The sequence below is a fragment of the Archocentrus centrarchus genome, unplaced genomic scaffold (genome assembly GCF_007364275.1).
Source record: "Archocentrus centrarchus isolate MPI-CPG fArcCen1 unplaced genomic scaffold, fArcCen1 scaffold_45_ctg1, whole genome shotgun sequence".
NCBI lineage: Eukaryota > Metazoa > Chordata > Actinopteri > Cichliformes > Cichlidae > Archocentrus > Archocentrus centrarchus.
Genome location: NW_022060271.1, coordinates 1,057,674 through 1,082,766, shown reverse-complemented (window position 1 = coordinate 1,082,766; position 25,093 = coordinate 1,057,674). Strand labels below are relative to the sequence as shown.

At 49.5% G+C, this 25,093-nt stretch overlaps 1 protein-coding gene across 5 annotated transcripts; it reads right to left on the bottom strand.

The window, feature by feature from the left end:
• Positions 1-31: 31 nt before the first annotated feature.
• nfxl1 (nuclear transcription factor, X-box binding-like 1) lies at positions 32-24,679 on the bottom strand. 5 transcript variants are annotated; one of them, XM_030725075.1, is made up of 25 exons: positions 24,571-24,679; positions 23,415-23,596; positions 23,142-23,330; positions 22,155-22,264; positions 19,807-19,937; positions 19,281-19,325; positions 16,840-16,973; positions 16,353-16,438; positions 16,207-16,282; positions 16,014-16,111; positions 15,733-15,847; positions 15,516-15,640; positions 15,291-15,413; positions 12,354-12,444; positions 9,614-9,734; positions 9,140-9,296; positions 8,441-8,532; positions 6,682-6,703; positions 6,084-6,206; positions 5,663-5,817; positions 3,179-3,248; positions 1,825-1,929; positions 1,310-1,390; positions 1,177-1,230; positions 32-1,080 (listed from the first exon to the last, which is right to left on the bottom strand). In XM_030725075.1, exons 1-25 carry the CDS (start codon positions 24,648-24,650, stop codon positions 883-885), a joined length of 2,763 nt encoding a protein of 920 aa, XP_030580935.1. In that variant the 5' UTR covers positions 24,651-24,679; the 3' UTR covers positions 32-882. The 5 variants fall into 5 exon arrangements, with proteins under 5 accessions (XP_030580935.1, XP_030580936.1, XP_030580937.1 ...); XM_030725076.1 differs by having other exon boundaries at positions 24,533-24,628; XM_030725077.1 differs by lacking the exon at positions 24,571-24,679 and adding an exon at positions 24,220-24,508.
• Positions 24,680-25,093: the final 414 nt, after the last annotated feature.

The following is a 25,093-nucleotide window of genomic DNA, read 5'->3' as shown; positions in this document are numbered from 1 at the left end:
GTGATGTCATCAGTTAAAATGACCAAATGAGGTGTTTTTAATATTTATTCTTTAAATCTTTGGAGAAAAAAAAAGATCAAAAAAGGAAAGAAAAATGACTTAAATCCAAAAACTACTTTTCATAAACATGATTGATTCCTTACGTTTCCAATCAGGAGCTTCTTGCTCTCTACAAACAAAGATTACACACCAGGGAGAACAACGAGCTTTAAAGGGAACTAAACATTAATAACTAAAATTAAATGTTGCTGCAGTGTCAAAGTGTTCAACACTCATCTTCATTTGGAACTTGAAACACATTAAAAAACCATTAGAGAGAATATTGAAGGCAGATTACAGGACAAAAACATGAGTAATTAGGCTGTTTGTTGTTGCAGCTTCAGTCTCAAACCTCAGTCTGAGCCTCCATCCAGCTCCTGCTGCTCTGTGCAGCAGGAAGATCCTCTCAGAGGTGGGCTGCAAAGCAGCTTGCACAGGCAGCAGCTAGAGTATGCAGACAAAGCGGTGTACATATCACCCGGGTGGATGTGCAGAAGGTAGCAGCTGACCTCATGGCCTGCCTGACCTGAGCATGCTCAGAGGCAGCGTCTGCATTCTATGACATCATTGATGATAAACGAGGCTGTAATCAGGCCGTGACCCTGTCCTCAGAGAGAGACCCGACCACTGAAGCTGAGGAAGAACTGAGGCTCCAGGCTGGAGCTGCAACCGCAAACTGACAGGAAATGAAGCAGAACAGTTTCAGGCTTCTCTGCTTCCACACAATAACCCAACACGGTTCCTCACTGGAGGAGGAGGAGGCGGAGCCGTGCTTCTGAAACGTGACGCAGTGTCGTGTTTCTAAACTCGGCTCAGCACGAGTCGAAGCGAGCGCTCGTCTGCTCAGCCCGACTCCTGCAGGTAGTAGTAGGCGGCGGCCGACAGCAGAGCGCCACCCAGTGGGACGAGGACGAAGGCGGCGCACCTCCTCCACCACCTCCTCGCCTCAGACTGCTCGTCATCCACCTCCTCCCTCCGCCCTCGCTTCTTGTTCCTCCGCCCTCCTCGCTGCTGCCGCTTCTCGAAGGCCTCCAGCTCCTCCTGCACAGACCATCACATGGACTCAGTAACTGATTGTGTTACGATTGGCACCACACAAAGGTGCAGCCTGAATGAGCTCAGCACCTGCACGCTCACCTGAAGCTTCCTTTGCTCCTCCTCCTGAGCCGCTCTTTGCTCCGCCTCCTTCAGCTAAAGACACACACACACAAAGTGTCAGAGTGTGTGAATCCCTCAGTGGCTGTGCAGGTATGTGTGTGTGTTTGTGTACCTGGCTGATTTTCCTCTGCTGCTCTCTGCAGACATCATCACACTCCACAGCAAACTGAGCTGAGAGCGAGCACAGCACCTCCTACACACACACACACACACACACACACACACACACACACACAGTAAAAAGAGGTGAATGAAAGAAACAGTGTATCATGGGACCTCCATGAGGTCTGGGTTACACTCAGGATAAATGCACTTTCTGCTGTGTGAAATATTGAGCTTTTCTCCTGAAGCAGTTTGTTTCTGTTTACACCAGCAGGTCATCACACCCTCAGCACAGCAACCAGCAGCTCTGTGTGTGGATGTGAATCTGCACAGCGAGGCAGGAAGTTTAACTCTAACACTGATTTAAGTCCTTCTGAATAGACGAGGCTGATGATGGTCCATCATATAACCAAGGACAGAACAAACTGTTCACCATCACAGGCTCATGTTTACATGCTGAGCAGCCTTCTTACAGGTGTTCCTAATAAAGTGGCCACAGTGTATGAGTGTGAGTATTTGTTGTACCTTCTTGATCCTCCTGCAGGGACACCGGAGCTTCACCTTCTGCTGACACTTCTCCTCACACACACCTGGATGACACACCTGCTTACAGCGATGGCCACAGCTCAGCTGCAGACACACACACACACACACACACACACAGATTAAAGCTGGGCCCCTCACCCTGCTCTGCAGCCTCAGTGAGCACACACAGAGCTCTGTGTAAAGCAGGTAACCCGTTCCAGAGGAGCACTGAGGCTGTGCAGCTCTCTGACCACAGACCCTTCAGCAGCTGATCACAGCTCACACAAACACACAAACTGACACACTGCCAACACACCAGCTCCACAGTGATGTCTGTGATGGTTACTGAGGAGTTTCAGCCTCCACAGCAGAGAGGAGCCATCTCAGTGCTTTGATGGGACTCTGTTTATTCTAACCTGAGGTCCACATATTCAGGACTGAGGCTAAATAATAATAACTCATCCTCACAGGTGTGTTACAGCCTCACTGCCTCACTCACAGCAGCACTCAGACATGCTCTTCAGGCTCGGTCTGCATGGAAGCTGTGACCGCTGGACCTGCAGGATGAGCCACAGAAGCTGTTCACAGCTGCACTGACTCTCAGGCTAGAACCATCTGCAGGGTTTCAAACTCTGACCCACACTTTGTGTTCCACTGCACATCAACAGCTGAGCTGAGACGACCTGAAGCCTGCAGAAGGAGAGTCTGTGAGGACCGCTGCACATGTTTGTTATTCCTGCTCTGTGTGTGTTACTGTGGGTCTGTGTGTTACTGTGTGTTACTGTGTGTCTGTGTGTGTTTCTGTGGGTCTGTGTGTGAGTCTGTGTGTTACTGTGTGTTTCTGTGGGTCTGTGTGTGAGTCTGTGGGTCTGTGTGTGAGTCTGTGTGTTACTGTGTGTCTGTGTGTGTTTCTGTGGGTCTGTGTGTGTGTTTTGGCTTTTCAGAGCTTAGGTTACAGCTGAATGAAAACAGTCTTCTGACAGAAGGACACACAAACCAACAGACTGTTCAAACATTTGACTTCAAATATTTGTCTGTGTGTGTGTGTGGGTCTGTGTGTGTGAGTATGTGGCAGCATGAAAGCCCTGAATCAGTCCCAGGTGAAAGCAAAGCCGGAGCAGAGGCTGGGACAGCTGGCGCCTCGGTGCAGTGATCAGAGCTGAGAGGACGGTTGTGTTACTGCTGTGTCTGATTGTTACTGATCAGGGAGAGAAACAGGAGGAGGGAGGAAGAAGAAAGGAAAAAGGAGCAGTCACACACTTTACTGAGAGCCAGGTGACCGCACTTAAAGGCTGATAAACTCGTCCCATGATGCAATGGGCCTCCACAGATGGAGTTAGGTCGGTGCTCGTACCTCTTTGGGACACTGGTTGTTGCACGATCCCAGCAGCACTTTGGTCTGCTCATCCACTGAAGTCAGCTTCCTGCAGAGAGAGAACAGCCAGCCTCATCAATCATCAATCACAGGACTAAACACAGCTGCTTCATTGGCTGCTCGGAGCTGATAGGCTGCAGATAACCTGGAGCCAGCACCCACAGATACACACTGCACCAACCAAAGCTGAGCACAGAGCTGAAGGGCTGTCTGTAGATCAGCCTGCTGTGAGAGGTAACACTGGGTCTCATGGTCAGGACTCCATAACCGCTGCTCTCAGCAGGGCTTCTTCTCCTACCTGACCAGGTGCGCCCTCTCCAGGAGAACCTGGCTGTCTACACCAGACCAGGGCTGCAGCGGTTCCTCGAGTAATTTAAACACACTGATAACACAACAGCAGCAGCTGTTTTACGTGCAAATGGGCGGAGCCATTACTGAGACGGTGAGCTCAGGTGGAGTAACCACCTCTGAGCTTCTTCACCCATACATACCTTGCCGGTCTCTCAGGTCAGCAGACCAGCTGCTCTTGGAGGTACCAAGATCAAGAAGGAAGCTCAGAGGGGACAGGGCTTTCTCTGTTGTTGGTCCTAAGTTATGGAATGACTTGCCTTTGCAGGTTAGAGCGGCCCCTTCACTGTCCACTTTTAAAGTTCGTCTTAAAACCCATCTTTTTTCCTTGGCTTTTAACTCCAGAGGGATCTAGTCTTAAACTGTTTTTTTTTATTTTTTAACCTGAAAGAGTTGTTGAACTGTTATTTGTGTTTTAATGTACAGCACTTTTTGTCAGCTGTGGTTGTTTTAAAGTGCTTTATAAATAAAGATGGTATGGTAACCCTGTACTGGGAAACAGCTGGAGGTCCTTCATCAACCACCTGATCAGCAGGTGATGTAACTGCTCCACCCACCACTGTTTATCTGATTAGTGGATGGAATAATCAATAAAATACTCGATTACTAAAATAATCCACAGGTGCAGCCCTACACCACCCACCTCCAGTACCCACCTTCCCAGCAGCCACAGGGCCGAAGCTGCTTGGCGTGGCTCATTTCTTCCTCCAACTCTGACACCCAATTAAAACACTCCCTCACCTCCGTCCACATTTCTGCCACAGTGCATCAAGTATAGAGGACAGTGGGTGTTGGGAGTAGTTTGCTCCTCTGTTAGTCTGAGCCTCGATGTAGCACAGACTCATGATCCCCTCCACCCGGCATCTCTGACAGTTTAATCAAAGGGGGGGTTAATCGTGTTCCCCTCGTTGCTGCTAGTTCAGCACTGTGGTTTCATTTTGCTGTGTAATAGTGCAAACAGCTTCTAGGTGCATAAACTCCACAGTACGGCTCAGATGAGGCGATGGTCCACAGCAGAGCTCTTAATGATCACTTCAGTGTGAGAGCATCAAACTGTCCCCTGACAGCACTGATGCTGCAGCTGCACTTAGAAACAAACAGCTGGCACAAGCCTGGCCTCACGGCACCATTTGGAAACCACTGAGCCAAAATGGCCCCAGAGCTCACAGGACCACAGTCAGAGTGGAAGTGACAAAAACACCCCACTCTGCAGTGTTTTGGTCCTCAGGGCCACCGTAGGCTCAGCACATGTTACAGGTTTGTCTCTGATCGCAGGTCCTGTGCTACCAATAACACAATGACAATGCTGACATCCTCTGAACACTGTATGTGGCACACCCTACAGAGTTACACTGCTGTGCAAAAGTCTTGAACCACCACGGTGACTGCAGATAATACAACGTCAAAGAAGCTAACACAGTGTGACAGCATCAGGGTGGTCCCCAAACAGCTGTTAGCTGAAAGCTCAGCATCTCTCAGCATGTGTGCAGCGTGTCCTTAAAAACTGAGGCACTGATCAAGTGCAGGGCAGAAGAAGCCGTGGCAGGCCTAAAAACTCTCTACAGCGGATGAACAGCATCTCATGCTGTTAACAGGAAACGTCCGTGCCTTTGATACATCTACATGTTTAAATCTCTGCACCCATGAGCCAATCAAAACAAAGAATGAGGGGAGACTCAAGACTTTTGCACAGGTCTGCATAGCAGGCTCCTTTGTTAGACACCAAAGTTACACAGACTGAGCTGGCTCTCTCCTGATGGAAGACTTTCTAACTGCATTACCATCGAGCACCCTGAAAACACTGCTACAGACGAGGCCGTCACAAGCTCCGCCCAGCTCCTCTGTTCAAGGGAAGGTGGAGAATCCCAGGTACCTGAACACTGGGGTAGGCTCCAGCCCCCACAACCCTGAACAGGAGGAGTGATGGACCTTTGAACTCTGGCCCTCGGTCCTACTTTCACTGAATCGTTTTGTCGTCTCACGTGATTCCTGTTCATGTTTTCAGTCGCTCTCCTTTTGTTTACATCATTGTGTGAATCAGCTGTTGTGTTGATATAATAAACCTGATGTCATGGTTTTTATCAATAACAGGAAGCTCAGTGTGTGTGTACTGACGTGCACTCCAAGTACAGCAGGCTGATCTTGCAGTGGCACCGCTGGCGGATCATCTGGCTGCAGGGGGGGCAGCTGCCCGGGTGACAGGGGCGGGGGCAGGAGTGAGGGCAGCCGGGTGGGCGGGGCTTAGAGCAGCCCTCCTCACACACCTCACACTGCAGAGAGACGGAGAGAGAAGATTAATGTTGCACTGAAGGTGTGTAAACAATAAAGAGGAGGAGGGGCTCCACAGCAGGGTGGTGGTCCTGTGGGGTCTGGTCCAGCTTCTGGAAGAAGACTCGAGCACACGTTTGAAAGGCCTCTGAAGGTTTAACCTGAAGCACTTTTTACACCCATCAGTAACCAAGAGATCACCACGAGCAACACAACCCAGAATGTGGTTTCTGCCGTTTCATTGGCAGACACCTGAACAGGTCCTTACCGGGTTGCTGTCGTTCACCAGGTGACACTCTCTGCTGCAGGTGTGGTTGCCGCAGGTCAGAGGTCGTCCGCAGGGTCGGCCGCAGGAGAATCGACCCCGGCGATGACACGGCACCGGGCTGACCTGCCGAGCACACACAGTTCAGTACAGACGTCTTGCTCGCCACGAGCATCTGATGACCTCGTCTGGAGGTGAACGAGCATCTGTATACGAGCGTGCTGAATACCAAAGCACCAAATGAGATGGAAGGAGAGAGCATTAACAGAGCGACAGAAAAGGACACGGCAGATAAATGTAGGGAGGAAGGAGTGGACGAGGAACAGGAGGTCAGAAGGACAAACTAATAACGGGCCGCGTTTGGAACGAGGGAACGGGATGGGAAAGAAAACATCAAGGAGAGGAAGGACGGTGGGAAAGTAGGACAGATAACAAGAGGAGTGGAGGGAGGAAGTAATGAATCACCACACAGACAGATACGTGCAGACTGTGTGCCACGCTGTGAGTGAGTGTGGAAGACCAGAGAGGAAGAAGAGGTCAAAGTTCATCATCAGGAACAGAAATCGATACAGGTGAAGTGAAGGTGGAGGCGGGTTCTTACCTCGTGTTCTCCAAAACAGGCCCTGAAAGACAAAGACTGAGTCAGCTGATTGACATCTGCTGACTCACAAACTTCACATCATCATCATCACTTCCACACATCAGTTCATTTGCTCCCTGTCCAGCTGCTCACTCTTTGCTCTTATTTTCAATGGTATGATCCACAGTATGAACCTCTGTGTGATCCCTCACAGCATCCTCACTGCACACCTTCAGCTCCTCGTTAACTTCAGCACTAATTAAAGGCAGCGTCCACTCTCTTCCAGCTGCTTCGGCTCAAACTCAGTTTATTCCTGTTCATCTGAAACACTTTAACCACCTTCAGTCACTTCTTTTAGATCAGACTCATTCCACACCGGATGGCCCCTCAGTGGGTTCATGTGAATCCTGAGGATGATGGTGAGACAGCACTGAGGTCTTTATCTGACCCTCCGTTCACCTCCACTCTGTGACATCACACAGGGACCTCATTCCCTCCAGCCGTCACTGAACCTCTGCTTCCTTCACCGCTTTGGTTGAGAGGCCAACGCAGAGCTGCAGACCACCAACTGCAGCAGGACCAGCACACCACATGGTGTGTGTGTGTGATTGTGTGCAATAATGGGGCAACAAAAAGCTCACGCTGGTTCTCACACACCCACACAGATGGCTGATGTTGGCTGCTGACTGCGTCACTGAGCTGCAGGCAGCTGGCAGGCTGACTGTGTTTAATCTCAGGTCTAATGATTCGTGACGGCACCTCTGAGTGAGTGTGTGAGTGTGTGTGTGTGTGTGTGTGTGTGTGTGGAGGTTCTGGGCGCCACATGATGAAAACACTTGAATAATTTAGGAGGCCTGCAGCTCGTGCTTTAGTGTGCAGGGAGCTCAGCCTGTTACATCATGTTTCCACTGAAATCTCATTTTGGGAAATCTGACCCACAGTAAGCTCATCGCTGGAGCTCTGATGTTCCTGTTCTCCATGTTTCTGCACACTCAACTCCTCCATGTTTATTCTTAGATGATCACAAACATGTGACCACGTTTTCTCCATCAGCCTGCAGATAATCAGGCTCACATACGTCAGGGACTTGTTGCTCAATGCACTGAGAAGCAAGTTCAGCATATCCAGGATATGGTTCTGATACCTGGCTTCTCTTGGCCCAACATCAGCCAATCAGGGTGCTCACATGAAGGTCCTCCAGGGTCCTGTGATGGCCCAGAGAACAGTCTGCACCCTCCTCTCAGCCTCCAGCAACTGCTGAAGACTGAAATTCAAACTTTAATTCAGTGGGGGGTGAATACAGGTTTCCTGAGTGGCCGCCTGTTGTTACAGTGGAGGAGGGTCCGACTGTAATTACACTGAATTAAGGTGCTGCTTAAAGGAAAGTAGCTTCAGTTTTAGGACAGTTGTGGTGTTTGAGCTGCAGCCCCGGTGCTGTCACACTGCCTGAGACTACAAAGCTCACCTGGTCGTCCAGGTGAGACCAAAAAGTCTAAACTCAGGACAACATTTTAAACTCCTAGATCATTAAAGTAGTTTGAAGAGCAGGAAAAGCGCCAGAACAACGTTCCTCCTCCAACCCTCTGAGGTCTGATGGAACCTCCACCAATGGTGGTGTTTTCCAGAGATCTGATTGGTCAGCAGGCAGTGATGCGCTGACCTCTTGTCTGAAACACCACCTACGCTGGAGGTTAGGTATGAACCCCTCTACTGACGTTAGCTCAGTAACCAGAGGCCTGCCTCGTGTGTGTGTGTGTGTGTGTGTGTGTGTGTGTCTTACGTTGGCAGGGGTACTTGGCACGGCGGGCAGGGCAGAGCCTTCTCGACAAAGGCCGGCTCAGACGGCTGCTCCCACGGTCCTGCTAAGTGAACCTGGAGCACAGAAACATTGAGCTGGTCTCTGATAGGCAGCTGGAAACTTTCTGCTTCATGGAGCTCCTGATAAGATGCTGAGGACGGAGTCCCACACTCAGCAAGCGCACACACACACACACACACACACACACACACACACACACACTCACACACACACACACACACACACACACTCACACACACACACACACACTCCACAGACCCACATGTGAGCAGAAGTACGTCAGTGTCAGCGTTTAACCCTAAACCTGGGGTCAGGTGATCACACTGATTTATCTGCTGCTCTGAAGCTACACAGTAACACAGCTGTACTACAGTGTAGCTGAGCATCTAGTTCCTCTGAGCACAGCAGATCATCCACAGTAAAGCTGTGACATCACAGAGCTTTCAGAGCAGCTGATTGGTGGATGCTGTTCCCTCCACATCAGGGTGGGCACACACTGACCCCTGACCTGAAACTCTCACAGTGCTGCACACACACAGCAAAGCTCCTTTGAGCACACATCACCACATCTGTCTCACCCTCAGCTCAGTGTCTCTAATTAGACCCTGACCACAGTCTGACCCCTGAGAGCATACACGAGGACCTGAGCTGGTCCCTTACCTGCTGGGACTTGACCAGCACCAGGTCGTGGCAGGGCCGCGGGCAGGTGTGGCTGCAGCCGGGCAGGGGCAGCAGGCAGGCCTGCTTGCAGGGGGGGCAGGGGCCGGGGTGGCAGCGGTGAGCCTCTCTGGTCGGGTGGTGGCAGGACGGAGGACACCTGAGGACAGCAGATAAAGACATTTCTAACTCATGCTGTTGGTGCAGCAACAAGGCTCCTGCAGCTCGTTACGGGTCAGCGCCTCGTTACAGGAGCCCGTAATTAATAAAAACAATTAGAGCCGGCTGAAGGATAACCCACTGTGGCTCACTGACAGCTTTTAATCAGGCTGCTCCCAGGAGCCCGCTCATAACCACTGATAGGTAAGGCTGCAGGAAAACACTGAGCTGTGTTTACAGTCCTCACTGAAGGTACACACACACACACACACACACACACACACACACACACACACCTGTGTCAGAGGGGATTATTACCTGCAGGTCTCCTTGCAGCGAGGCGGTTTGGTGGTCTTCTCACGGCCACAGGGGACGACCAGCACAGTCGAGCCGCACGCACACCGGACCTCCACCGACTCTGGGCACGGATAGCAGCTACCTGAGGGCGACACACACACACCTGTATTAAAGGGCAAGCCCACTAACATTCAAATACTTCAAACCAAATAAGGAGAACATGATGCTTGGGTGCATCCTAGTGTGGGTTTCCACTGGTTCCTCCACTCTGATCAACATGTGTTTGGCTGCCTCAGATAATCTGCTGCTCTGCCTGCAGGCTGTCAGTCCACACTCTGCTGTGAGAGGCCCATTAAAATAACAGTGCTGGCAGCAGATAGCACTGAGTGGGAGGCTCTCAGCTCCTGCAGATAAACCCGAGCTACAGATGCTTTTCCCTCTAAAGGACAACAGCAGGAGCTCTGCTTATTTTAGACTCTGTACCACTGATGGCATCATCAGTGCATTCAGGTTTCAAAGGGAGCATCTGTTGGACCACAGCTGCAGCCTGGAGATCCACTGGAGGGTTCTTCTGAGCTGGTGCAGAACTGATCCAAGTGCTGCTGAGCTCACTGAGGCTGCAGGATAGAACAAGTATGACCAGCTGCTGTCCAGGATGGTGGAGATAAGAGTCCATCCACAGGATGAGACTCCTGGGACATTGTTAGAATAGATAAACGTTTAACTGTTTTTCTATGTATCATAATGTGTTCATCATAAACATGCACATGACCATCAGATTGTAAGCACAAAACATACTCACACACACCCAGACCCTCCAGGTGAGGAAAGCAGGTAACGCCTGTTTCCTGACGTCACACACACATACACACACCCCCACACACTCACGTGACGCTAAAATAAAAGAGCCGGCAGGAAGAAGGAAGTCAGACTCTCTTTCAGACACGCACACGGGTGTGAGCTGACTGAGACTCTCCCTGCAGGTGAAAAGATCAACTACGGGTTTCTGTGTCTGTCTTTATTCAACGGTGGTCCAAACCTAACAGACATCCATCCATGTATGTCCAGTTTGTGAGGGCAGCAGTCTAAGCAGAGATGCCCAGACCTCCTCCAGCTCTCCCAGGGAACCCAAGGTGGTCCCAAACCAACCATTAGGACATGTTCAAAACACCTCAGCTAGGAAGCATCCAGGAGGCTTCACGGCCAGCTCAGTGCTGTGCTTCATAAGGTGACACGTGATTGGCTGCAACAGTTTTCGGCTTCGACCAGCCGACATCGGTGATCACACTGACAGTTCAGGTTACATTTAAATGGATCCTGTGGACCAGCGGGTCAAATACAAAACCACCAGGATCGACTCGTGTTTGACCTCGAGGGTGGACAATACCTGCTGCTGCACGCTTTACTGCCTTTACTTCTGCAACGAGAACATATCGAACCCACAGACACAAACACCACCCAACCCTTCACCAGCAAAGACCTACGGCCTCAGACTTGGAGGTCAGAGGTCACTGCTCGATGAACCCCACAGCAAACGGACATCCTGAGACCCTCTGTCACAGATCTGGTGACATCAGCCTCATCATCATCATCATCTACCAGTCTGTCGATGAGGCAGCTGATTATGTCGGGCTGTTTGGGAAAAACTTATAAACCATCATTCAATAATTCACTGAGCTCGCCCCCCCCACAACAAGATCTGAATCAGAGGGAAACACGGCGTTCCCAGAGTTCCCACAGAGTTACAGAAGTAACAGCAGCTCAAAGTTTGAAGCCTTCAACTGAAATGTGACAACACACACACACGTACAGCTGTTATCTGTGTGGCAGTGCGTTGGCAGGAGTGTGACCTTCTCCCTGCTCCCTCTTCAAAGGTCAGAGCAGCCAATCAGCACGCAGCCACACAAATAAATTAACTTTAATCTATTCAGCCAATCAGGAGGGAGACGGATGAATAAACGATCTGTTATCGCCCGATCAGGAAACAATAGATGCAGGAAGCTGTCTGTTATTCACACACACACACACACACACACACACACACAGTGTTAAAGGGGATTAATGATGATCAGCAGGAAACGGAGGTCAGCTTTTTCCCAAACATTCAGCTCCGTGTTCTGTGCTATCAGCTGGAAGAAATGTCAGCACGCACACGCACGCACACACGCACACACACACACACACACACACACACACACACACACACACACACACACACACACAAACGAGAAGGTGTTCTGAGCCAGAATTTCTCCTCAGTTTGACCTCTGACCTTCATCCAGCTGTGAATCCTTCAACACTTCACAACCAATGTGACAGACAGGAATGTGATGTGACATCCTGTGTGTGTCTGTGCGTGTGTGTGCTGTATATGTGGACATGTTAACACTGCAGTCTGTGGGGACAGACTCACTGCTGCAGCCTCTGGTGGACGTCAGAGGAACTGCAGCTTATGGAGCTTCAGGCTGACAAGTGGAAACAGTTCCAGTATTCACAGTAACCTCAGCCCCTCTGATGGCACCACATCTGCTGCACCAGTGTGTGTGTGTGTGTGTGTGTGTGTGTGTGTGTGTGTGTGTCTGAGCCTCTCAGCCTCACTGTGATGAGATGCTGGCTCTGTTAGTTTAGATGAGGTCATGTTCTGTGAGTCCACTCATGACATCCGTGCTGCCTCCACTGCAGTGGAAACATTCAGAGTGTGTGCAGTTTGTAAGGAGTCAGAAAACACTCGAGTACAGCCCTGTAAATGTAATCAGATTACCTTGGTGGCAGACTGAGGGACACTTGTGGTTCCGACAGCCCAGGGTTCGCCCGCAGCTTTGGTCACAGGGGGGGCAGTTACCAGGGCAACACTGAAACACAGAGCATTGTGGGAAACAGAGTTTATACAAGACAGACAGAAGCTTTGAGGCTGTTCTTCTTCTACTCCTTTAATACAGACTCTGTTGGAATTGTTGTATGTAACTTTATTCTGGTTGTTATGAATTATCATAGCTTCTGTTTTTATAAGTTGATCATTTGTTTTCTATGTTATATTGTTGTCCTTTTTATCTTGATGAGGACACACACACACACACACACACACACACACACACACACACAATTACATCATGTGAAGTGAGTGATGTTGTTACCTGAGCTTTGTGTAAACATACGTGATGTAATCATGTGAGCGAGTGAAATAAAACAGCTGTGAAGGAGGCCGTCCTTCTGAGATCTTCTCCTCTTCGTTCTGAGAGAGCTTAGAGGACGTTCCCCCCTTGTGCAAGTGAAATTAAGAGTTGCGTGCTTTGTTCCATGTTTTATAAAATGATCTGAACCTATCAGACTCCTCCACAGAGGAGGCTCGCCCTGCTGTTTCAGAGCATCCTGAAATAAAACATGTTTAGATTCAGCTTTAAGGTTCTTCCACAGATTTACTGAACTTTGGAGGTGGTGCAGGTGGAGGGTGGATGCAGGCTCGTCTGCTTTTTTGGACCCTAAAGGTCATGTGACAGGCTGCAGCTGCAGTTCTTTGTCTTGGACATGAAGAACCTGCAGAGGTGGCAGATCTGTGGTTATGAAGCCGAGCAGAGAGCAGCAGGACCCCCAGAGCCTCCACATCAAACTGCAGGTTTCAGCTGGCTCTGAGAGCATTCTCTAACAGTGTAGCTGCAACAGTGTAGCTGCAACAGTGTAGCTGTAACAGTGTAGCTGTTCCTCCTCAGCTGGACTCTGACTGATCTGCTTCTTCTGGTGTTGTTCCGATCCATTTTCATAGTTTGGAGAACCTTGCAATGCTCCAGAAGCGTCCTGGTTAAACAGCTGCAGTTCTAAATGCTGTGGGGATCACAGCTGCTGCTGATCCCTCCACAGGTCAACAGCAGCTTCCACTGCTGCTGCATGAGGGTTTGAATGAAGCACAGAGAGACTGGGCTGTCAGACTCTCTGCTGATCCATCAGAGGTTTGGAGCGTCGGTGCAGCGGTTAGCACTGCTGCCTCACAGCAACAAGGTCCTGGGTTTGAATCCAGCCCCGGGCCTCTCTGTGGAGTGTGTGTGTGTGTGTGCTCCCGTGTCTGTGTGGGTCCTCCCACAGTTCAAACACACTTACTGGGGTTAGGTCTCTGACCTGTACAGGTGCGCCCCGCCTCCCGCCCCATGACAGGTGGGATAGGCTCCACCCCCCTGTGCTAAGTGGTTGAATGGATGGATGGTTATGTTATCCTGGGGAGACCTGAAACAGAGCATGTGTGGGGCACACACTGACACACACAACAGTTTGTAAAGGTGAGAATTTGAGCTGAGCAGCAACATTAAAGCGTCTGATAACAGGCGGGTGATCAGCGCTCATCACGTCGCCTCTCAGACGTCACATGACCTTTTCCCACCAGATTAGACTCACACCAGATCACTGTGACATTTACAGCAGACACGTCAGAGCTGCCACAGACACGAGGCTGACGGGGAGGGTTCCCTCTCTGCACTCAGTCATTCATTCATTCATCACTCTGAGGGTTCATAAACCAGGGTTCACCCCCCCCCCCCCCCCCCCCCCCCCCGCCCACACACACACACACACACACACACACTTGTTCACTGGATTTTAATGGAGCTGCAGTTCTGAAGAACATGGCCCTGATGATAAATCTGCCTCCTGCCTTTGCAGCGTGCTGCTTCAGCCCTCCTTTAAAGCTCAAAGCTGCTCTCTTCAGTCCACCTGGAGCTCTGAGGCTGTTTATGGATTACAGTCCCACCTCAGACCCTCTGCATAAAGAAGCTCCTCACTCCTGATTTTAGTCCTGCTGAAAAGGCTTCCTGTGGGTCAACCTGTGCAACTACAGCTGTCTCTGGAACAGTCTGCAGGGGGCGCTCTCTCCTGGTTACTGTGCAGGTGACCTGAGAGCCCCGAGTCTGCACCCCGTCTGCGTGAGGAACAGCTAACCTGAGTTTTCATCTGGATTCTGTTTCAGGTTCAGTAAAGATTTTACTTCATGACCAATCACGATCCTGATAATGACTGGTTTTACTAGTGAGTGCCAGCCTTCAGCTGTCCTTCCTGCAGCCAGTGATGGATGCTGACCTGCTCCTGCTTCATCAGATGGAGCTCAGTTTGGGCTTTTCTGCTTCTTTAGGACTGAGCGCACTAAAATCATCCTCAAAGACCTCCTTCAACATCCAGGAGCAATCTTCTGCAGTCTGTGCCTTTTCCAGCATGGTGAAAAGCATGAGTGATAACAGAGCAGAGACCGCAGGAACATTCTGGATTAATCTGATCCTGAATCTGTCAGTCCTTCACCAAAGGAGCTTTGACCAGCTGACTTTTTCCCCATAGCTCTGCGACCGTTTGTCCTATGGGAACGGTTCCTGAAAGCTCAGAAAGTGCACTTCACATCCATGTGGGGGTATTAAGGTGTTGCCGGAAGTCCGTAAACGGCGGCACTTTTGAAGTACGCTGTGTCAAGGCCGACACGTCTGCAGGTATGAGGTTAAAGAGCACCACGATCCAGCTCCTCTAAAATCCAGGGTGGATGGGCTCAGAGACCCTCCTCCTCAATCTGACACACATTCACCTGTGCTGCTGGGTTTGTATAGGTTTTAATGATGCTGTGTATGTTTGGTCTGAACTCATCACACACACACACACACACACACACACACACACACACACACACACACACACACACACACACACACACACACACACACAGAGGACCCACCTTCCTCCTGCACTGGTGTCTCTGGCAGTTCCTGGTTTGGGGGCACTTGGAGTCACACAGGTACTCCTTATGACACGGCATCAGCTTCCTGTACCTGCCACACCTGCACTCCTTCTCCACCTCCTGCAGAGAGTCACAGAGCCAGGCTCAGTGTGTGTGTGTGTGTGTGTGAGATTCAGTGTGTGTGTGTGTGATTCAGTGTGTGTTTGGGTGTATGTGTGTGACCTGTCTGCAGGTTTCACAGCTCCCTCGGTGACACCTCATTGAACAGGTGTGCTTCTGGCAGGCTAGGCGGCGGTCACACGTGTCACCACATGGAGGCACTTCCTCCGTGCAGGGCAGAGATGACTCTGTATACACACACACACACACACACACATATGAGTTCAACAAACTGCAGCACAGAGTAAAGCGTGAGTGTGTGCAGAGTGAGCGCGCTCACTGGTCTTTCCGCAGGGACACGTCCTGCTGATGGAGCGAGGACACGGAGGACAAACTCCATCGTGACACACCTCCTCACAGGTGTGGTTCCCACAGGACAGCCGAGACCCACACACCTGTGACACACAGAGAGGTGAGCGCAAGGAGGCGGAGCTTCACGCTGTCTCAGAGTAAAACCAAAACCAGCAAACATCAGACACACACACACACACACCCAGAACAGGTGGGTGGAGACACACAGTCCCATAAATGCAGCTGTGTGCCGCTGACACACCAACATACCTGCTGACAGTTCCAGCGGGGGCTGGCACAGGGCCGCTCTGCCTTCTCTCTGCCACACACACACTTCTGAACGCTGACTCTGGGACAGGGAGAGCACTCTGACACACACACACACACACACACACACACACAGGTCGTACAGTGTTGTACACCTCAGTCAGCATGAATGTGTTGAGTTGCAGTGTGTGCGTACCTGTGTGACAGGGCTGTGAACAGGTGTGCTGCTTGCAGAGCAGCAGCTTCCCACAGGGCCGCTGACACGACCAGGCCTGCAGAGAGAAACACACTCAGTACTGCAAACAGGAAACACACCGTCAGCCTTCAGGGTGGGGGCTGCACCTTGTTGCTGCAGCGGCGGGGGAGGGGCTTCGCTTTGCCACACATGCACGACACGGACACCATCTTTGGACACGGAGGGCAGGGACCTGAAATCACAGGGAGAAGTTTAAACTGCAGGTTTCTGAGCGTGTCCATCACCTCAGAGTGGTTTGTGGGAGGAGCTTCTTTAAATCTGCTGAAACCCCTCAGCTGACCTGCCCTCGGGGGGCAAAGACAGCTGTTAGGGTTTCCAGTTTAGTCCGAGGACTCTGCTGCAGGACTTCCTGGTTTTCCTGGAGGTCATCGTTTACAAATGCAGATAAATGAAAAGCTAAACTCACAGAGAGACCTGACCACTGGCTCCTTTTCTGCTTTGGGTAGTGGAAACTCTGGGACCACAAACCCTCCTCTACACTCAGCTTTCATAGAGACTCTGTGGTCTCCCTTTTTCTGGACTGATAGATGTGACATCTTCATGACAAAGAGAGTGTGTGTGTGTGTGTGTTACCGGGGTGACACAGCAGCAGGCAGGTGTGTCCACAGGCAGGTTTGAGCTCCTTCTGACAGATGGAGCCGCACGAGTGAGGAACCAGCCACGGGTCAGCCGGAGGGTCCTGCAGTTTCCCGCAGTAACACATGTACCTGAACGCACCACAAAGAGCTGTTAAACTAATGACCTGCACCCTGTGATGTCATTGATGATGAGATCGATCAGCTGAGTCAGCAGAAACATCAACAGCTGATCGTTCCTGAAACTGAGTCTAAAAAAATACACAGGAGTAATAATTATGATGAAAAACTACGTTTAACACAAATACTGTTGTGTGTTTGTGAAGCTCTCAGAGGCTGAGCCATGTGGAGTGTGGCTCCCCCTGCTGGAGGAGAGCAGCACTGAGATCAGGAGCAACTTTACCTGAAACACAGCAACATGAAGTACATCTACACTTTCTGCCTGAAACAGAGCTACAGCTACAAGTACTTGTGACACACACTCTCTCACACACACACACACACACACACGCACGCACGGTTTCTAAAAGATAGACGCCACCTGCTGGTGTATGCACAGGTGGGAGACTCAGCATGAGTGCTTTGCCTGTTATTGTGGAGCCTGAAGCTCAGTTATCAGTCTGCACCTACACACTGTGTGAGCATCACAGACACACACTCCTGCTAATCAGTGCTCAGCCACATCCAAATGAAATCCTCACACTCCTTGGATGGCCTGTCAGTATAATGAACCCCACAGCAGGAACATGATTGGTGACACAACTGCATGAAGAGGCTCCAACTGCAGAGGCAGAGCAGCTCCAGCCACCTGTGTCTCCATCCACCTGTCAGTTAAGGAGGCCACGCCCCTAATGATGCAAACCTGAGTTAGAGCTGTGGGGCAAAGTGTGATGTTTGCCCCTTCATAACAACTGTAAGAAGAAAAAAAAAAAGGTCACCGCCTTTAGCTTTGATTACAGCGTGCATTCGCTGTGGCATTGTTTCGATAAGCTTCTGCAATGGCACAAGATTTATTTCCATTCAGTGTTGCATTAATCTTTCTCCAAGATCTTGCAGTGATGATGGCAGATTCTGACCACTGCACAAAGCCTTCTCCAACACATCCCAAAGATTCTCAATGGGGTGGAGGTCTGGACTCTGTGGAGGCCAATCCATGTGTGAAAATGATGTCTCATGCTCCCAGAATCACGCTTTCACAATTCCAGCCCGATGAATCCTGGAATTGGAATATGTCCGTGCCATCAGGGAAGAAAAAATCCATTGATGGAATAACCTGGTCATATTCAGCTGACCTCATTCTTTGAGCACATAATGTTGCTGAACCTAGACCTGACCAACTGCAGCAACCCCAGATCTGCCCCCACAGGCTGGTACAGTAGGCACTAGGCATGATGGGAGCATCACTTCACCTGCCTCTCTTCTTACCCTGGTGCGTCCATCACTCTGGAACAGGTAATTCTGGACTCATCAGACCACATGACCTTCTTCCATTGCTCCAGAGTCCAATCTTTATGCTTCTGAGCAAATTGAAGCCTTGTTTTTCCAGTTAGCCTCACTGATTAGTGGTTTTCTTAAGGCTGCACAGCTGTTCAGTCTCAATCCCTTCAGTTCCCTTCTCATTGTGTGTGGAAATGCTCTTACTTTCACTATTAAACACAGCCCTGAGTGCTGCTGTTGTTTTTCTTCGATTTGATTTCACCAAACGTTTAAGTGATCTCCGATCACGATCATTCAGGATTTTTTTCCGTCCACATCTCTTCCTTGAAGAAGATGTGTCCCCACTATCCTTCCAGTTTGTAATAATGCGTTGGACAGTTCTTAACCCAGTTTTAGTAGTTTCTGTAATCTCCTCAGATGTTTCCTCTGCTTGATGCAGCCAATGATTCGACCCTTCTCAAACAGACTGACATCTTTAACACGACCACATGATGCGTGTTTGACATGTTTGTTTAAGAAATGAGAAGCAATTCATTGCACCAGTTGGGGTTAAACAACTTGTTGCCAGGTGAAAGATAATCGCCCATGCAGTAATTATCCAATAGGAGGCTCGTACCTGTTTGATTAGTTAAATCCAGGTGGCAAGTTTTTTTTTTTTTGGACAGGCAGTGTATAACCTTTCTGTTTAAACTCTTTAAGGTTTGGATCATTGGGGGCGTGGCCTCTCTGACTGACAGGTAGATGGTGACACAGGCGGCTGGAGCTGCTAACTGTCTGCTAGCTTCCCTCAGCTAACTGGAGCCTCTGAACTGGACCTGTGCACCGTGTTTGTGCTGTTGGAGCCTTTGATTATCTGACTCTTTGTGTTTAATGCTACCTGACTGTCTCTGTTGAAGTGAAGTTAATGATTAAGACAGCGACACACTGCACTGAGCATGTGCAGTAGTAACTTTAAGGACAGGTCCATCAAACCGAGCACACAGGGTACGGACATGAACGTACCTGTGGGGGGTGGCACCAGGTGCATACTCTGCACGACACTTTGGACTGGGGACAGAAACACACAAACATTCACTGATCAACAAGGAAGTCATTCATCAATAAATGTATTAGAAAACACGAGTCCAGGACATTTAAACCCAGAGTTCAGTTTCTATCATGCTGACACGATACTGACATGATACTGATACGATATTGATAAGATACTGATACGATATTGATACGATATTGATACGATACTGATACGATACTGATACGATATTGATACGATACTGATACGATACTGATACGATACTGATACGATATTGATAAGATACTGATACGATATTGATAAGATACTGGGCACCTGTGTTAAAGGTAAATCCCTGATATCGTTGGAAACTTCAGTCTGTGGATTATTATTATTGAAGCACCAACTCTGTGGGTCAGCTGTGATTACAGGTGAACAACATTGACCCTCTCCACAGTCAGGAAACAGTGAATGAGGCCTTAAAGCTCTGCTGAGGATCAAAGGTCAAAGGCTCCTCACCAGGGCCACGGGTGCTGCTTTTGACCAAAGTCTTCATCGGTGACCGAGGACACGAGGAAGACCGAGTCTTTGGCCCACTTCTGGATACAGGGCAGGTGGAAGAGGGAGAAACAGCTGGAGCAGCTCCACACCTGGACGCACAGAACCAGAGGTCAGAGTTTAGTCACATTAGCCACAAAGACAATAATAACCAGCCAATCACAGAGCTGCAAACATGCTGCAGTATTATCTACTACTGGTGTCTGAGGGGACCAGAGGTGAAGGCAGAGCTGATCATCAGTAATACAATAATACTACAGTAATACTCACTGCAAACACTCACAAACATCTGACTGACTTCATTCACGACATATCTGTGGAAGCTTGTTTCCACAACTAAAAAAATCACCATCTGTAACTCAAAATTTCAGCTTAACTTCTCCAGTGAGGAAGCTCAGAGAAAGAGGTCGTTTCCTTGTTAGAAGCAGATGCTGCCAGCGAGGGTCATGATACTTTAGTTTTAGTTAGTTTGAAGTTTTTCATACTTTGTCAGGTGCAGAGTGACTATTGTGTAATGAAAACTCGGCAAAAGATACAGTTACAAAGTTGTATTCAACAACCAACTGTTCACAGACAGCAGCACTACAGGCTAAATGTGTGTAATATTAAGGACACACATGAACATCAACAGGCAGAAACAAAGAAAAACATGAACTCAAACTCAGTAAATTCTACAATAAACTCCACAATAAAGTTCAGCGTCAGTGCAGCAGATTAACAACAGCTACATGTGGTGTTTGACAAACACAAACTCTTTGAAGGAGTCAAAGGTCACATCCAGCTGCATCCTGATGTTCTCACCACCTGAAGCTGCTTCTGTTTTGGAGCTAGCTTGGTTAGATGCTCTAATTAGACTTCAGGGTCTTTGCGGCCTCTGTACACAATGAAGTGTCCGACCTCATGTCTGCATTTCTGCTTGTGTAGCTGGATTGTGTGTGTTAATTACCTTGTGGTTGTGTGCTGGGACTTTTTTTGGTCCTCGCTCTTTGTGCTCAGTTTTTTGGCTGCAAACATATTTGTCCCTGTTTTTACACTTTCTTCATTTCCTCACGTCCATCCCGACAGTTCCAGCAGTCTCCTTCCAGGAATTTGCTGACATTTGTGAGTCCTTATATTGATGCTTTGATTATTAGTCCTGATTGTTATTATTTGACTGATAAAGTAGCCGGAAACGCACAAGATCTGAACAGGTTAATAACAGCGTTGCAGCTGCGTGGACCCGACAGTTGTCACATTTCTCCAGAGGTCAACGTCAGGTGACCTCGTAGGATCAGAGCGGTTTCCTTGTGTGTTCTTCTCAGGTGGACTTTGATGTTGGTGGCTCTTCCTGACTGAGAAGTGTTCCTCACATTTTTCATTATCCACAACAACACACTGGACTCTGCCTGTGCTATCATAGTAAGAGGAACTCTGCTGCTTTCTCTGCAGACCGCTGCCATTACTGTGAGGACAGCGCGGTGAGCGAGCGCACACACAGCTGCCCGACGGCGCTCCCAGCTTAAACTCGGAGAGTGGAAAAATGATTTCATATCAATCCACAAGGCTTTAAAAAAAATGACAAGGAAATGAAGGTTGGTTTACCTATAATTTCAGTTAGTTTTGTGAACTCGATCCAGTTTTCGTTTTTTTTCCTTTATAGTTTTTATTTATTTCAGTTAATGAAAATGTTTTTTTCAATTTCAGCTTTTGTTATTTCATTTGTTTTCGTTAACTATAATAACCCTGGTCCAGTGCGTGCACACTCAGAATGGGGCAGCAGTTTCTAGCAAACATGAACAAATTATCTGCATCTTTTTGACCTTCAACGGTCAAAAAGTCTTCTATTAAAAAACAGCTGCATAAAGGTAAGGACTCACTACTGAACAGCTGGACAGCTGACACCTTCAGCTTCCTGCTTCTGGTTAACAAGGAAATGATGTACGGATCACAGAATTCCCTAATTGGCAGCACTAAGTCGGAATTTTAAGTTATTAACGCACAAGTTTGAGATACATAACTCAAAATTTCGAGTTACAGATGGTGATTTTTTTGAAGTGGTGGAAACAAGCTTCCATAGATATGTGAGAAATGATGAAACATTTAGCTGAGCTGGAGGAGCTGGAGCATCCTCAGATATTCACTCAGCTGTTAAACATCTTACAGAAAACAAAGCAGGAAAAACACAGAAACACGAGACACACAAATTAATGACAGATCATCACAGGAAGCAGCAACAGCACAAGAACGACTCTGCATGATCTGTCTGTGTGTGTGTGTGTGTGTGTGTGTGTGTGTGTGTGTGTGTGTGTGAGAGAGAGAGAGTCTCTCACCGCTTGTGTCCTCCTGACTGAGGCGATGCAGATCAGACAGGTGAGCGCTCCGGACTGGAACAGGTCACTGACGTACTGACCGGTCCTCAGCAGCCCAGTGGTGTCCCCGTCTGCGCATACGCATGCACGCACACACACACACACGCACGCACGCACGCACACACACGCACACACACGCGTCACACCAGAACACCTGTGCAGCGTGATGTCACACTCGTTCCTCCACCTGCAGACTCCAGCCGTACAGAGGAAGTATGACAGCCTCTAACCAGCAGAGCGACTGCAGCTGTGAGTTTAAACCTTTATTTTAGCAGCTCTCAGCTACAAACAGGAGCAGCTGTGTGACCCCACGCTCTCTGCAGCGTCTCAGTAACACTGGTGTTGATGTTCAGAGCACACAGAGCTGCTGTTCTCCTCACAGACTAAACCAGAGCTTTCTGATGGGTCACTCAGCTCTGTGTTAAAACCGAGGAGCTGAACCAAGTCTGAGCTCTCCCACACACTGAGTGCACCACATGCTGGAGCACCTGCAGGTTAGTGCACACACATACTCTCCAAACAGAGTGAAGTTTGCAGTGTAACCTGCTCCATGTTAGTAATAACAGAGCCTTCCTGGAGGATCTGATTGGTCAGACTCTGCTCGTAGCTACACTGATAGCCCCTAAGTTACCTCAGCGCGCTAATAACCAGCTTCGTGTGACTGGTGGGATCAGGTGGAGTGAGTCCTGCTGCAGAGGCTCAGGTGTGCTGAACTAAAGATTCAAACTAACTGTCTCTGACTGAGCTCCACACTGTAGGACATCAATCTGTGTGTACAAACACTTTTATGATTAAAGCACAAACACACTCGCTCACCTGAAGGTCAGTGACACACACACACACACACACACACACACACACACACACACACACACACACTCGTTTCAGCCGTTTGACCAGGTGACCTCCATGATACCTGCTGTTACCATGGCGATGCCCGCCGCTCACCTGTCTGGTCGGTGTAGGTGGTGAAGGTCGACGCCAGGATCTTCCCTCTCTTTCCATCCTCGTGGTCCACTCCATCGATACCCTCGTCTTCATCAGAGGAGGAGGAGCTGAAGTGGCTCTCCACCAGTCTCTGAGCAGCCGCCTGGTTGGACTTCCTGATCTCCTCGAACTTGGACTGGACCGTCACACCTGCGGACCACAGCGCACAATCAAAGTCAGCCCCATCAGACAGCTGATGGAGCTCTTTGTTACCATCGTGGAGTTCTTCATCACCGTGTGGAGGTTCAGGCGCCGAGGCGGTCTTCGTCCCGCCCCCTCGTCCAGCAGCAGCAGCGCCCGGCCTCTCCCTCTCCTTCTGCGGAGGTCGCGACCTTTCAACCTGAGCCTCCTGATTCCGGCCTCGTCCCCGGCCCTGCTGTCGCCAGGCTGGCTCCATGGCAACGGCCTCCAGAACTCTGCACAAAGATGCGTGTGGGTAAAAGAGAGGTTACCATGGAGTCACATTTACCTGCAGCTCAAGCCCCGCCCACATTCACTGAGGGCTGTCATACTGACTCAGTCTGAAAGGTGGTGCTGATGCTGAGGGGCCCACCTGAGAACTTTACTCAGCTTTGACTCATTTTACATGGATGACCCAGCAGTTTACTCTATGCTATTACCCAGCATGCACCACACCAACACACACAGTAACACTCCATCTGAATGCATGTTGATCTGCTGGCTCGGTTTCTCCCTAATGAAAGGTCATCATGCTCATCAGTTAGCATACATCTCCCAGAACACACCGCATCAACGTAAAGTATTGTATCCCTGTCCAAGCAGCATGCTGGTCTCAGCACACCTGTAACCAGCTACGTTCAGGTGTTCAGCTGTGAGACTGCAGGCCGAAGCCTGCGGATATCTGCCCTGACTCATGTGCGTCTGTCTCTGCTGCAGCAGCTCGTCTCTGTTAGCGGATGTGACGCAGCACAGGTAAATTAGCTCATTTCTGACTGGACCCTGGCGTACGTGATGCAGCCCTGCCTCCGCCTCACAGGAGGCTCTGCACAGCCTCAGTCTGTCCGTTTCCCACCTTTACCTGACACCTGCCCGGGTGTTCGTCGGCTACCTGACGCAGCCCAGCTCCCCGCTGAGCAGCGTCCGAGTCCCACCGTACCTGTGACTCACCGCTGCACCTGAGCACGGACACGGAACCCGTCCACACCGCGCGTGCTCGCGTGAACGGCCAAACTCCGTTCAAACTGCTGCTAGCACGATAGCTTACAGAAAACCATTCAAACTCAAAGTAACACCAGGCGGAAACAAACGTAACTTCCGCCTAACAACAGTCACCAAAACATAAACCTCCGCCGGAGCAGCCATAGTTTTAATGTTTAACTCGAGAGACTCACAGAAACCTGCTTCAAGTAGCAGTTAGAGGCTAACACACCTCACAGTCACCGCGGAGGAGCCAGGCGTCTGACGGACATGCGCAGCGCGGCGCAGTGCATGCCGGCATTTGTAGTCCATGTGAACGAGTGGCGCCTATTAGAGGACTATCCACGTGTAAAACTACAAATCCCACAACCTCACAGACACCCCCCCCCCCCCACCCCCCACCCACACACACACACACACACACACAGTGTGACGTGTCAGTGCACAGATGGAGGTTCTTACTGCATTTATTTGATAACTTCAGTTATTGTTTAGATCGATGATCAGCACAGGAAGCTGTAGTTTCCGGTGTATTAAAGCCTGACCTCATCATTATTTATAAGAACCTTTAACTGCTAATAATAATAATAATGAGCAATTCAGATTTTCTTATAAAATTTCTTTATTTCTGCAGTCTGCTTCCAGATTCAACAATATTATTTTTTGCACATTGCCTTTAAAAAGCATAGAAAAGTAGATTATAGATATACAGCGCACTACAGTGAGCTTATCCAGGATTACAGCAGCTAACCACA